The sequence below is a fragment of the Scardinius erythrophthalmus genome, assembly GCF_964197995.2.
Source record: "Scardinius erythrophthalmus genome assembly, chromosome: 19".
In the NCBI taxonomy this organism is placed as follows: Eukaryota; Metazoa; Chordata; class Actinopteri; order Cypriniformes; family Leuciscidae; genus Scardinius; species Scardinius erythrophthalmus.
The window spans coordinates 3,796,859-3,809,787 of NC_138239.1; the positions used below are offsets into that span (position 1 = coordinate 3,796,859).

General features: G+C 36.5%; 1 protein-coding gene across 1 annotated transcript; it reads left to right on the top strand.

Annotated features, from left to right (window-relative positions):
• Positions 1-159: 159 nt before the first annotated feature.
• napba (N-ethylmaleimide-sensitive factor attachment protein, beta a) lies at positions 160-10,005 on the top strand. Its single transcript, XM_081347917.1, has 11 exons — positions 160-410; positions 709-788; positions 1,057-1,173; positions 2,289-2,335; positions 2,471-2,548; positions 2,657-2,712; positions 2,874-2,958; positions 4,967-5,071; positions 6,248-6,316; positions 6,697-6,747; positions 8,807-10,005. Exons 1-11 carry the CDS (start codon positions 313-315, stop codon positions 8,906-8,908), a joined length of 888 nt encoding a protein of 295 aa, XP_081204043.1. The 5' UTR covers positions 160-312; the 3' UTR covers positions 8,909-10,005.
• The last annotated feature ends 2,924 nt before the right edge of the window (positions 10,006-12,929 follow it).

The following is a 12,929-nucleotide window of genomic DNA, read 5'->3' on the forward strand; positions in this document are numbered from 1 at the left end:
AGGACGTCGGTACGTCTTCATTCATGTATAATAATAAGAGGGCGTGATTACGTCTTCAACTACGATAATATGAGGGCGTGGCTACGTCTTCATGTATAAATAATAAGAGGGCGTGGTTACGTCTTTCAACCAAATAGTGTCGCAGTTTCTCCCTCAAGAGCGCGCATCATCATCAGCATCACCCGACAGCAGGAGGAGGAGGAGGAGGCGAGCATCCTTCATGATTCTGCATTAAAGCCGCACTCTATATCAACAAACACCGGGCCTTTACCGATCCAACAGCAGCTCTGCGTGAACACCACACATTAAATCATGGATAATTCCGGGAAAGAGAAGGAAGCCATGCAGCTGATGGCAGAGGCGGATAAAAAAGTCAAATCATCGGGTTCATTTCTCGGAGGGATGTTCGGGTGAGACAGAAATTATGCTGGTCACGATCTAACATTCAAAGACATCCAATTTCCTGTAGTATTTTCACATAGAATAAGTCTATAGAATGAAAATACCTTATTTTTTTTGGTGCATTTTATACCCTAAGCACGTATAAAATGAGCTGTATCCTTCCACGCGCCTCTCAACATGTCCAATGTCAAATATTTTCTATGTTGCGACATACAACCTGCTTTGTATTTGATAGGCCTACATCATTTGCTGAACCATTCATTTCGAAATTGCCTTTAAATGAAAGAAATGTTGATGTTTTCACAGGGGAAATCATAAGGTTGAGGATGCATGTGAAATGTATGCCAGAGCTGCCAACATGTTCAAGATGGCCAAAAACTGGACTGGTATGCACAAGTCATTTCATAATTGATATATTAAAGTGGTAAATTATTTCACCAAATGTTTAAAATTTTGTAATGCTGTTGAAGTAGGCCTATTATTAGATAGTCACTCCAAAGCATCATTTGACCGGCCATCTTTGTGCTCGAACCCAGTTCATGATTAGTGATCTTACTGCAGTATACAGATGTGTGTTTAAGCATTCACCCTGCTTCTGAAGAGTTCTGTCATTATTGTCAGTGATCTAAAGATGTATGTGTTTTGCTGCTGTAGCTGCAGGCAGTGCTTTCTGCCAAGCTGCAAGACTTCACATGCAGATGCAGAACAAACTGGACTCGGCCACCAGCTTTGTTGATGCTGGAAATGCCTATAAGAAGGCAGATCCTCAAGGTGAGAGAGCTTAAAATAACACTGGTTTTAAAGGGGTCCTATCATGCAAAATTGACTTTTAACATAAATGTGTGTCGGCAGTGTGTTACACAACCACCATATAATGGTAAAAATCCACCCACTCCTCCTTTTTTAATCCCCAAAAATTAGTGTCTCAGAACAAGCGTTTGCAGATTCTAGCATATGTGACGTCACAAATGTGTAGGCCCCGCCCACTACTGATGACAGACTCCGCCCTATTAGCATAGACCCCGCCCTGAGTGAGCTGTACACAGTCCACCATGTTTATCTCCTCACCAGAGCATTCAACACTAGCGTTCATGTAAGATTTCAGTCAAGAGCAGTGTGTGATTTTATGTTTTTCTTTTGTTGTTTGATTCGTATTAACAGCATATACAGCAGTAAGTACTGTACGTATACGCTGCTTTCACTTAAATACACAGATCTAATATACACATGCGATTTCTTTACTTGCCGTTTACATTCACAGACATAATCGACTGTGTTTATGTGAACTTGTTTAACATAACTGTGAGTATTTGACAGTTTAAGCGCAATAACATGTGAAAGAGAACTTAGTTTAATACTCACGGGACGCGCCGTCTGATATCCAGCTTTCTGTGTGCGTGCTTCGATGTGTGCGTTCAGAAAACCATATATCAGAAGTTTAGACTGATATGGTTTTAAAACACATGCAGATGATACACTTTAATGATGATGAAGAACTGCAATGTCTTGTGAGCGTGACCGCGATAGAGATGATAATCAAAACCCAACAGATTTGTAGTTTTTAGAGTATCAGAGGCACGAGCTGTAATGGCTCCGCCCTCTTCTGGAAAGCTCATTTACATTTAAAGATACATGCACGACAACAGCATGTTTTTCCTTCCACTCATAAATATTATATTACATCATCAAAACTTATATTACATCTAGTAAAAAGGGACATAATAGGTCCCCTTTAACAAACAATCTAATTTCCAAAAGTTGTAACACGCCTACACATGTCTGTTGCTTGATTTAATAATTGCTTGGATGAGATTATGTGTGAAGATGAATTTGTAAGAATTTCATTTGACTCATTTTGTTCTCTTCTGTTTGAATGAATCACACAGAGGCTATCAACTGTTTAAACGCAGCCATCGATATTTATACAGACATGGTAAGACACTGGGACTTGTGCGTATATTGATGCGTAATAATTTATGCATTTTTCTGTGGTTTGTTATGTGCCTGTTTACTGAGCATGTGGATGTTATATAACATTAAATCTCCAATTTGTATGTGTGATTGACAGGGAAGGTTCACGATTGCTGCAAAGCATCACATGACCATTGCAGAGATCTATGAATCCGAGTTAGTGGATATTGAAAAGGTGTTGTTTGCCTTTAAAAATATATTAGATGCAGTCTTGCGCATTATTTCCCCAAAAATGCTTTTGAAGGTCAATGTAACAGGCCTGAATGTTGTGATGTTGTTTTAGACCATTGCACACTATGAGCAGGCCGCGGATTATTACAAAGGCGAAGAGTCAAACAGGTTTGTATTTTCATTGTTTGTCATTGTCGTTTTCCTCTGTGTAAATTCTATTAGAATGTCATTCAATATTTATAATTATCCTCCATTTCCTTTTATTGTGGGTTGTAAAAGAGCTCTCTTTGTAAATGCTCATTTATATTGCTTGATGTTTTCTGGTCAAGCTCTGCTAATAAGTGTCTGCTGAAGGTGGGCTCATACAGCGCTCAGCTCGAGCAATACCCCAAAGCCATCGAGATCTATGAGCAGGTCAGTGGGACAGACTCAACCCTTCTGTTATTATGTTACTCATTTATTTATATTATTATACATAATAATACTAAATAGGCATGTTATATATTATTTATTTTAGTTTTTACAAAAAAATGTAAATCACATAATAATGTAACATAACAGAAACTAAATATTTTCCACAAAAAAATGTACACATTTTTTTTTTTTTTTAACAAAACTTTAATTTTTTACAGTGTGAATTGGGTCTTTATAGAGTTGCAGAATTAATGGTTAAAAGATTGTGATCTCGATTCAGACACCCACACTACCTTATTCCTAAATGATGTCTGCGGTAACGTTAAAAATAGAGTATTGACGCTTGACGCTTGACGCTTCAAATAGGTCCTCAATACATAGGTCCTCAAGTATGTGGCGATGAATGACTGTTAAAAAATGTGTTTGTCATTGAATCTTTCATTCAAGTGATTTGTTCAAAAACGCTGATTCATTCAGTAATGAAACATGAGTAATGAAACATGAGTCATTGAATCATTCTTCCAAAAACATTGGCTGCATCCAAAATCGCATGCTTCCCTACGATATAGTAGGAGAAGAACAGAATGTGACAAAAGAAGTATGTCAGAATTCACAGTACTCATAAAAGAGAAGGCAAAATGTATTCCTTGTCTACCTCCGGTAGATTCTGAAGTGTGCATACAATGGACACTTTCCCATCCCATGAGGCCACGGGAGAGGATTTGTGAATGACGGTGAAGCAATGTAACTGATGCTGGAAGGTCACATGATCATAACAACATGGCAAATGTATTATATTCATACTACATACAGATACTAAATTGAACAATAGAGAATGCGATTTTGGACTTCGCTGAAGATTCATCCAGTAATGAAACAAGTAAAGTCTTTATGAGTTAGTCAGTGAATCATTTATTCAACCCGGTTTTTCTTTTTTAATAATTCAAATTAATTTTTAATTAATAATGTTCAATATTTTTATATTAATATTTTTAATATAATATTAATATTTATATTTTTGTTAAAAAAAACGAATTAATACTTTTAAATAGACTGCAGCAATTAACATTTAGCCAGAATATCTAGTAAAAAATATATATATTTGTTTAGTTATCTGTTCAGAATTGTAGGAGAATCGTGATCTGTTTTAAACAAAAATATATAGCTTCCTCACTTCCTACCTTGTAATGCATCATCCGAAGGCAGCATTTGTAAGCTTTCGGACGCAGCCAATATCTCATAAACCTAGATTACAGGTTAGTAAGTCAATAAGAGTCAGGATTAACGAAAGAGGATTCAGTAGCGAGTGTGAAAACAGTATTTATTGAAGGAGCTAATCAGAATAGATGGCATGGGTCAGATGAACAGAGCCCAATCCGTCGTAGACACGAACACCGGGAACTCCAAACAATCTGACAAACACATGGCGGATGGAGGACAATAAATGGCAGCCGCAGCGCTGAAGATCTGATCAGCGGCAATCACCAGCCACACCCACACACACACACACACACACACACACACACACACACACACACACACACACACACACACACACACACAGGGAGAAAGAGTCAGTGAATTCATGAACCGTGACAATAAGTAAATTCGTTTTTACAATGTTGTGGAAATGAGAGTGAGAAAGAGAAGTAAAATCCCTTCAGTTCAGTTCAGTTCAGGACAGATGATATGAGAGGTAGGGAAGTGGTTTACAGTAGTCACCAAAAGGTTAAAAGTTTAAATCACAGAAATAGCAATTCATGCATCATCAGTATTGGGAGCAAAATGTACTATAAGGAAGAAAGCATCTGCTAAAAAAGAATAATAATAAAAGAGATCTATGGAGCATGTACCATTATTGAAGGAGACTCGTATGGAATATAAGGGTGGTTTAGGTAAAGTAAGCATGATGAACACCAGTGCACCTTCATGTTTGCATTGTAAATCTAATCATATCCTTCTGCCCTCGGTAAATGATGAAAGTTAAAGCTGGTCTCTTCACATTCAGGTTGCAACCAGCACAATGGACAACCCTCTACTGAAATACAACGCTAAAGAGTACTTCTGGAAAGCTGCTCTGTGCCACTTCATCGTGGATGAATTAAACGCAAAGGTTAGTCATTTTTTAACTTGCAGTATAAAGTGTGTAGGCTATTTAGTTCTTTAATTCAGTTACTATAGTCTCTTATAGCAACAATCCTTCTTGCTAATCACATTTATTTACCTAAAAAAAAAATATTTAAAATAACAGTGTTAAGGCCTGTTCAGACCAAAGATGATAACTATAAAGATTGAGTTAGAAAAATCGTTCTATGTATAAAAGAATAGCAGAGTTCACACCACAGCTACAACGACATAGAGAAACAATATCATTGGAATCACATTCAGAATTATGAACGATAAAAACATTGACAGCCAATCAGAATCCATTCTGCTTTAAGAGCTCGAGCATTTAAAGCGGCAGACGACAAAACTGCAGCGCGTGCTTACAATAAACAAAACGATATTGTGCGTTGGTGTGGATGCTAATATAGTTATTGTTAAAGTTATTTATTTATATTTATAGACCTTTATAGTTATCTTTCTTGGTTTGAACGGGCCTTTAATGTTGTAAAATTAAGCATTTATGAAACAATTTCAGTTGTAAAGCAGCTCTACAGTAGACACTAGTGTCATTCAGCTCAATTTAGTTCAGTGTCATTTAGTTCAGTTTAATAACTATCAATGTTGCATCATTTGTTCATCATTTATGAAACAAGTTCAGCAATTGTGTTATTATTTAGCTTAAGTTAGTAGTAATGGCGATAGTTCAATAAATGAAAATTCTGTCATCATTTACTCACCCTCAAGTTGTTTCAAACATTTATAAATTGCTATCTACTGTTGAACACAAAAGAAGATATTTTGAAGAATATGGGTAACTAAACAGTTTATGGGCCCCATTGACTTCCATAGTATTTTTTTATTTTTTGGAAGTCAATGGGGCGCATCAACTGTTTGGTTACCCATATTCTTTAAAAGCTCTTCTTTTGTGTTCAGCAGAAGAAAGAAATTCATACAGATTTGGGATTACTCGAGGGTGAGTAAATGATGACAAAATGTTCATTTTTGGGTGAACTGTCCCTTTAAGCTGGTTGATATTGCAGTTGTCTTACACTGACACCTAGTGGCATTCATGCAGCAAACATTTTCAGTCACCAATGCCCTTGTAAATATGCTGTTCCCAGTCAGCTGTTATTAATTCCTTTCTAGCTCATCTGATGCAAATGTTCTGTTTGTTTTCTATCAGCTTGCAATTGAAAAGTATGAAGGGATGTTTCCTGCATTCTCTGATTCAAGAGAATGTAAGCTGTTGAAAGTAAGTACAATTGTTTCATTTATTTAGCAGTATTGCGCTGCAGTGATGATGCATTTTTGTAGGCCATCCCAGAAGTTAGCATCCCCTCGACGAAAACCAAACAGGATTTTTTTCATTGGCTTTTGGATTATTTTGGTCTATGAGCAATAAGTAAATTCGTTTATGATTCTTACATGTTTTGTTTATCATGATAATCACAAATGAACACAACTTTATGAATTTTGAAGCCTAAATACAATCGGTAGAAGTAAAAGGCGTGTGGGCTATTAGTGAACAATCAGTGCAAGGCAATCGGTCAGTACAGTTTATTGAGTGCAATAATATGTTTTTTTTTTCATATTTTGCAGTATTTGCACTGATGGTTTTGTCTTCTTGTACAGAAACTATTGGAGGCTCATGAGGAGCAGAACAGCGAGGCGTTCACTGAAGCCGTAAGTTTAGAACCTCTGAAATGTGCAGTGGCTTTGGATGATCATACCGTACACTTTCGAATATAAAGGTTCTTTACTGGCATTGATGGTTCCATGAAGTTTTTAAGAGTATATAAGAGACACCGGGGCTAGTTGTCACACGTGGACTCTGAGGTTTTAAGTCAAAAGTCCAGATGCTTGTTTTGTTTAGTACTTTTATTTCAACTCTCTTTTAAAAAATTGAATGATACTGATATTTTTGTTACATTGTTACTGATATTTTTGTTACACTGTTGCTATTGTATTTGTTATTTTGTCTTGCATAATAGATTTAATTTTGCTGAAAAGACTATTTTTGAAGGTTCATTGCTATACATAAATAGCCTGGGAAAACCCAGACTACTTCCGGCGAATTTCAATTCTCTCTTCAGGATAGTCTGGAGAAGAGCCCATTCAAACTCATTACTGTGCCGCCGAAATCGCGGCACCAATCAGAAACGTTGGGGGAGGGATTTACATGATGACGACAGCGCAGCGACGCTGAAGGAGTTCTCACGCACAGTGTTGCCAACTTAGCGCCTTTGTCGCTATTTTTAGCGACTTTTCAGACCCCTTCAGCGACAATTTTTCAAAAAAGCGACTAGCGACTAATCTAGCTACTTTTTGAACAAACCTCAGTAACCTCCAAATGTTGCCAGCATGAGTCCTGCGAGCGCGAGGTTTGCTTTCTCCTTGCCGTCACACACCTCTCTCTGCGTCTACCCTGTTCTGTGAATGGCTGAGGGCAGCAGCACGGCAGCTAACAGACGTGAATGAGCAGTGTTGTTTCCACGGATGGACTTATCACTTATCTTTTGTTTATATTTAAAGTATTTAGTTTGAACATTTTATTTTCCTTTCTTTTCTTGTGCTTATTACTTGTAATACTCACTATCACAGTGCTTTAGTTCAGTTCCCGAACTCTCTCAGTTCAGATAATTTTACACATATAAAAAATAGTCATTCAATAGCTACTCGTTCTATTGTCTGACAAAAAAATATAGTAAATGAGAACAGCTTTATTGGACATTCGGCTATATAGCCTATATTATATTATATTATATTATATTATTTTATATTATATTATATTATATTATATTAAAATATAGTATGTAGGCATGATTTTAATGAGAAAAAACATTAGGCAGGCAGAACGAAAGTACGCCGCGATGACGTCATGAATATGCTAATTGACGTATGACGTCATCTAGCGACATTTAGCTACTTTTAGGGGAGGCGTTAGCTACTTTCCTTTGAAAATAGTTGGCAACACTGCTCACGCAGTGAAAAATACATTGCGGAGCAGAGAGGAGACTGACAACACGCTGGCAGACAGGACAGAGCAGGCTACTTTTCGGTTACGTTTGATATTAAACATATTAAACAAAGTCTCAGCTTTCAAATTTGGTAATTTTTTTAAAAGAAATTTAAACAATAAATACCGTTTTGTTGCTCTTTAATGTGCCGTGACAGATCGCTGTAGAGCATCAGTTAAAGCTGTTCTTGTGAACCGATCATCTCTTCCTTCTAGTTAATTTATAGCCTCAAATAAACATGAACAAACATATGAAGGAATGTTGTTTTAACCACGGAAAGGCGTCAGTACACTCCGTTTTTCAAGTTCAAATCCTCCTATGTTAATCTACTCTCCTAACTGCTTTGTCGGACAAAATGGCGGATGGCGAAGTATGATTGGTCAGATCACCTGTCAATCAAGCTGAGCTACGTCGGTTGGTGACGCCCCTTTGGAAATGATTCGTCTACATAGCTTCCCCAGACCCTTCACTCAGTTTCAACTGAGAAGCGTCTGGTTTTTTAACCAGGCTAATACATAAATTGACTTTCTTAAGAAACAATTGAGAAAAGGTGTGACAACTAGCCCCTACGTCATTTATATTTATGCATTTGTCATCTGTTCGTGTTGTGGAACATATATAACAGAATCACTGTACAAATGTGTAGAAATATCATATCCAGCACATGTTTTTCTCAGGAGTTTTTGCTCATTTTGATCTCTAAATCATGTGCTGACCTCCTCCAGGTGAAGGAGTTTGATTCGATCTCCCGTCTCGACCAGTGGCAGACCACCATGTTGCTGCGTATCAAGAAGACCATCCAGGGTGATGCCGGTGACCTGAAGTGATGTGTCCAGGACAAATACTGTGGCATTATATCTAGTTTAATTTCTTACCGTATTGTGTGTGTGTGTGACAATCTGGTTGAACATTTCTGTAGTGATACTAGCTCAAATATCAGCCGTTTCTTGGAAAATTCAGAGGGAACTTGCATTGCAATTGCCTTGCGTTTGAGAAAATAGAAGTATATACAACACTAATATGGATAATTCTCTCATGGAAGGCATTTCTCTATCCCTTTACTTCGCCATGAGGAAATCTTTACCGTACACCCTTGTTTGTACTTGTGTGTGGCATGCGAGACCCGTAGAGCTGTTCTCTTTCTAATGTTCACCTCAGTGTTGTCACTGGCATTGTCATGCATGATAAATGTTTAAAGTGTGTTAATGTGCTGTAGGATATCAGGATTTTGTGAGTGCACTTTATTTCAGGCCTAATCAGCTGTCTACTCTGTTTAGATTGAAAACACATCGCCTTTGCTCAGTTAAACCATTTTTGTGCCACTGGTCTCAGAAATGCATCCTCACGTTGTCTTTGTCGATATGGCAGTGTCAGTTCTGTCGGAGTATTTGCTTTAGTGGTTGAATTAAGCGTTGTACATGTTTCATAATCAGTAGAATAGTGTCTCTTGCTCACTTGTGGTGAATTTCTCGGCTCAAGTGATTTTTCACAGTGTGATGTTACAGAAAGCCTTGATTCTCTAATGCAGATCATGTTGAATATGTACATGCAAGTTCTGATTGCTGATTTCTTAAGTATTATTTGTAATTTTCACGTTTATTGGTTGTCGTTTCACATGGATACGGGGCATTTGTTGTTTTGGGCATTCAGACCTTATGGATTATTTTAGTTTGAGTGCTACTTTTTGTGCTTTGAAATTCTTTACAATATTGTTGATAATTTAATGAAGAATAAAGAGCTTTACTCTTTGTGTCGGTAATTAAATTGTTGATTGAATGCTCTATCTAACATGTTTTATGACTGAAAGGGGATTAAATAATGTATGTTAAAATGTGCTTTCAAATAGGCAAGTCTTATTAAGACGTTTTAATAAATGTTCTAACTATTTATTCAAAGAGAAATGAATAAATTATCATCCACACCATGTCTGGAGTTTATGGTCATATTTTATATACTCATGCATGGAAACTCTGAACAGCAAAAATCTGCAGTAAGACGTCATTTTTCTGACAGGTGTATGTGATTTCAAATGCTGTAAGTATGTAAATATGTATAGAATATATTTAGACAAAATGATAACAGCTTAATAGGGTTTAAGTTGTTAAAATTTATGTAGTTGCTGGACTGTCCAAGCCCTTATTAGGGCTACGTGCAATTGAAGCCCTCACACTAATACAGCGTCTCCACACTGTGAGCAACAGGAGGACATTATAGAAGAGTATCTCTCAGTATTCTCTGACTTAGGCAAATTAAAAGATGAGTAGCTGTAATATCTTCAGAATTACTGAGAAGTCTTGTTTCAAATATAATTATTTTGAAGTGCTGGTGCTTAATGTAACACTATCTAGTGTATTTGATAAATCACGTTTGACATTTGTACAGACTACATACAGGCCATCAGGTAATGTAATTGTGTATTGTCAACAATAAGCATAAACATTCTGCATTTACATTTTGTAGTGTGGATCATTCATTGCAACATTTAAACTGATTCTCATGTTTAAGAATGTGATATCTGCTTGGCAAATAATTTATGCTACTGCCCACTGACATGCTTTTAAAACTACTGTTATCCTTTTTTTTAGCATTCAAATACCTTAAAATGCACGTGTGTAGATCGGGAAAATCAAAATGCCCTAACTATTTGGTCATCAAACCCTGCGTACGGCCCTAGTTAAAACTGATCGAATCTCTAGTAATCTTTTTCCAAATAATACAATTACTACTGGCGTGACATAGCTGAAAATGCGAATTAGTATTCTTCTTAATATTAGATTTCCAATGCATGGCGAAAAAAGTCACATTTAAAGTAATTATTTAAAAATTGTTAAACGTTAGAAAATGTTCTTATTAAAAAAATAATGTATTTCTGACTGGGTGGGTGGGCAAGCTGTAGCTGCGCCCCAGACTGTAATAGAAAGAGTATTATTAATATTATTTAATTTTAAATGGATAAGGAAAATAAGTGGCTTGAATCCAAGCTAGACCATTTAAAAATGTTAAATACACAAAAAACTAAATGTTTATTTTAACTGCATCTGTCTCTAAAAAGTCAACAGTGAGTGATTTGATTAGACCTATTGTTAATTACAAAGCTTTTTTTAAAGCTAAAGTAAAAAGAGTTTCCACAACCTTTCTGAATTATTTACATAGAGTTTTATTTACATAGACAAAAGACTATGTGATCATACTAAATTTTATTAAATTTGAAATGATTTTCACTTCCTAACTAAAACTTCTGGTTGACAAATGGGTAAACCCCGTTTGAAGGATAATGACAAAGTATAAAGATTTAAAAATTATACTTAATTTGTATTTGGGGGCTGCAGTGTGATCCTTAAATAGTGTCTTTTAATATGTCTTCAGATTATTCTTGTTTTAAATATGCCTGACAAGATTGTTTGGTATAAACTATTGTTACACTGAATGATATTTTAGTTGGTGTCTTATGTAATCATGTTTAAAATGTATGATAATCATTATTTTTTTGCTCAGGAAAATATCAAATTAAACAGGACACATTCGACACATTAATGTACGGGGGAATATTTTAAAAAGCTGTATTAAAATGTAATTTTGTTGATGCTTGAAACCCCCTTTTTGTCTTTGACCCAATCACAAATGATACGTGCCAGTAAAACTAAGGTATCATTTTAATTTGACTTAAAAGAATTAATGATCATTCTTAAAAGTAGCATTCTGCTGTTGGAGTGTTGTAATATACAGCCGTGCTCAGTTAAATCATTAACCAGATTAACGGTCGATCAATCAATTAATTAAACTATTGCCCAAAATTACTAAAACGCCATCCGAATTCGACAAATAATAAATTTTCTTGTCCCTAATAATCATAAACATAATGCAGGGGACACTGTAATTTGACCTGCAGCAGTGCTAAACTGTTCACTGCATCATAATTAACAACACAAACAATCAATGTATGAATCAAACTCACTAAGACTGCTGTCAGTTTCTTTTCCATGCATCATTTTATTGTATCCATTAATGTGGTTACAGATAAATCATATAAAACAGTGAAATCTCTGTTTGAAATAAAAACTAATGTGAACCTAGCACTTTCTCCTTCACCATTCCAGACATCCCACCCTGCGGGAGGTAGCGTGCAATCCCCCCATCTGAACCATAGACAGTAAAAGAAATGGACACAGCGACCCCATAGACTTCAACAGAGAAAAGGGAAGTCAATTAGAAGCACTGACTTTCTGATGGCTGAGCGAACTGCACAGACTCACACTGAGCTTGACGACACAGATGTGACGTGAGAAACCCGTCTGTCTTCTAGTAGCTGTGCCGAGAGAAATCTCAATCATTCCTTTCCGAAACTTGCAAAAAATGGAGAGTGTGAGTAGGAGCTGTCCATGAGCGAGGAGCAGGAGAAACTTTTGTTAAGTATTCTGATTAATTATTTTGTCATTTTTCCTCCACGTCCCCCCGATTGCCCGTGAGCTTCTCCTCCTGTCCATACGGTAATCTCTCTACTGTGCGACAGAGAGTCGCGTGGTTATGACGCAATCGTTAGCCTATTTTTACAAAAACTGCTTCTACGGGGCCATAATGTAAGATACAAGGTAATGGAGCCTTTTATACATTTTCGTGTTTCTTTAGAAATAAATAATGGACAAATGGAGTCTTTAAACGCCTCTGATGTAAAGTTATTCGCTGTCAAAGTGACGCCAAAATGAAGGGAATTCAATGGAATGCTAACAGCAGGTGATGGTCTGCTAATCAATGGCGGCCTCGGGGAAGCTTCAGTTTATAGCTGATAGATTACCCCCTTGATCTGAACCTAAAAATTAGCATTTGTGAGCAACAACTTAATAGCCTAGA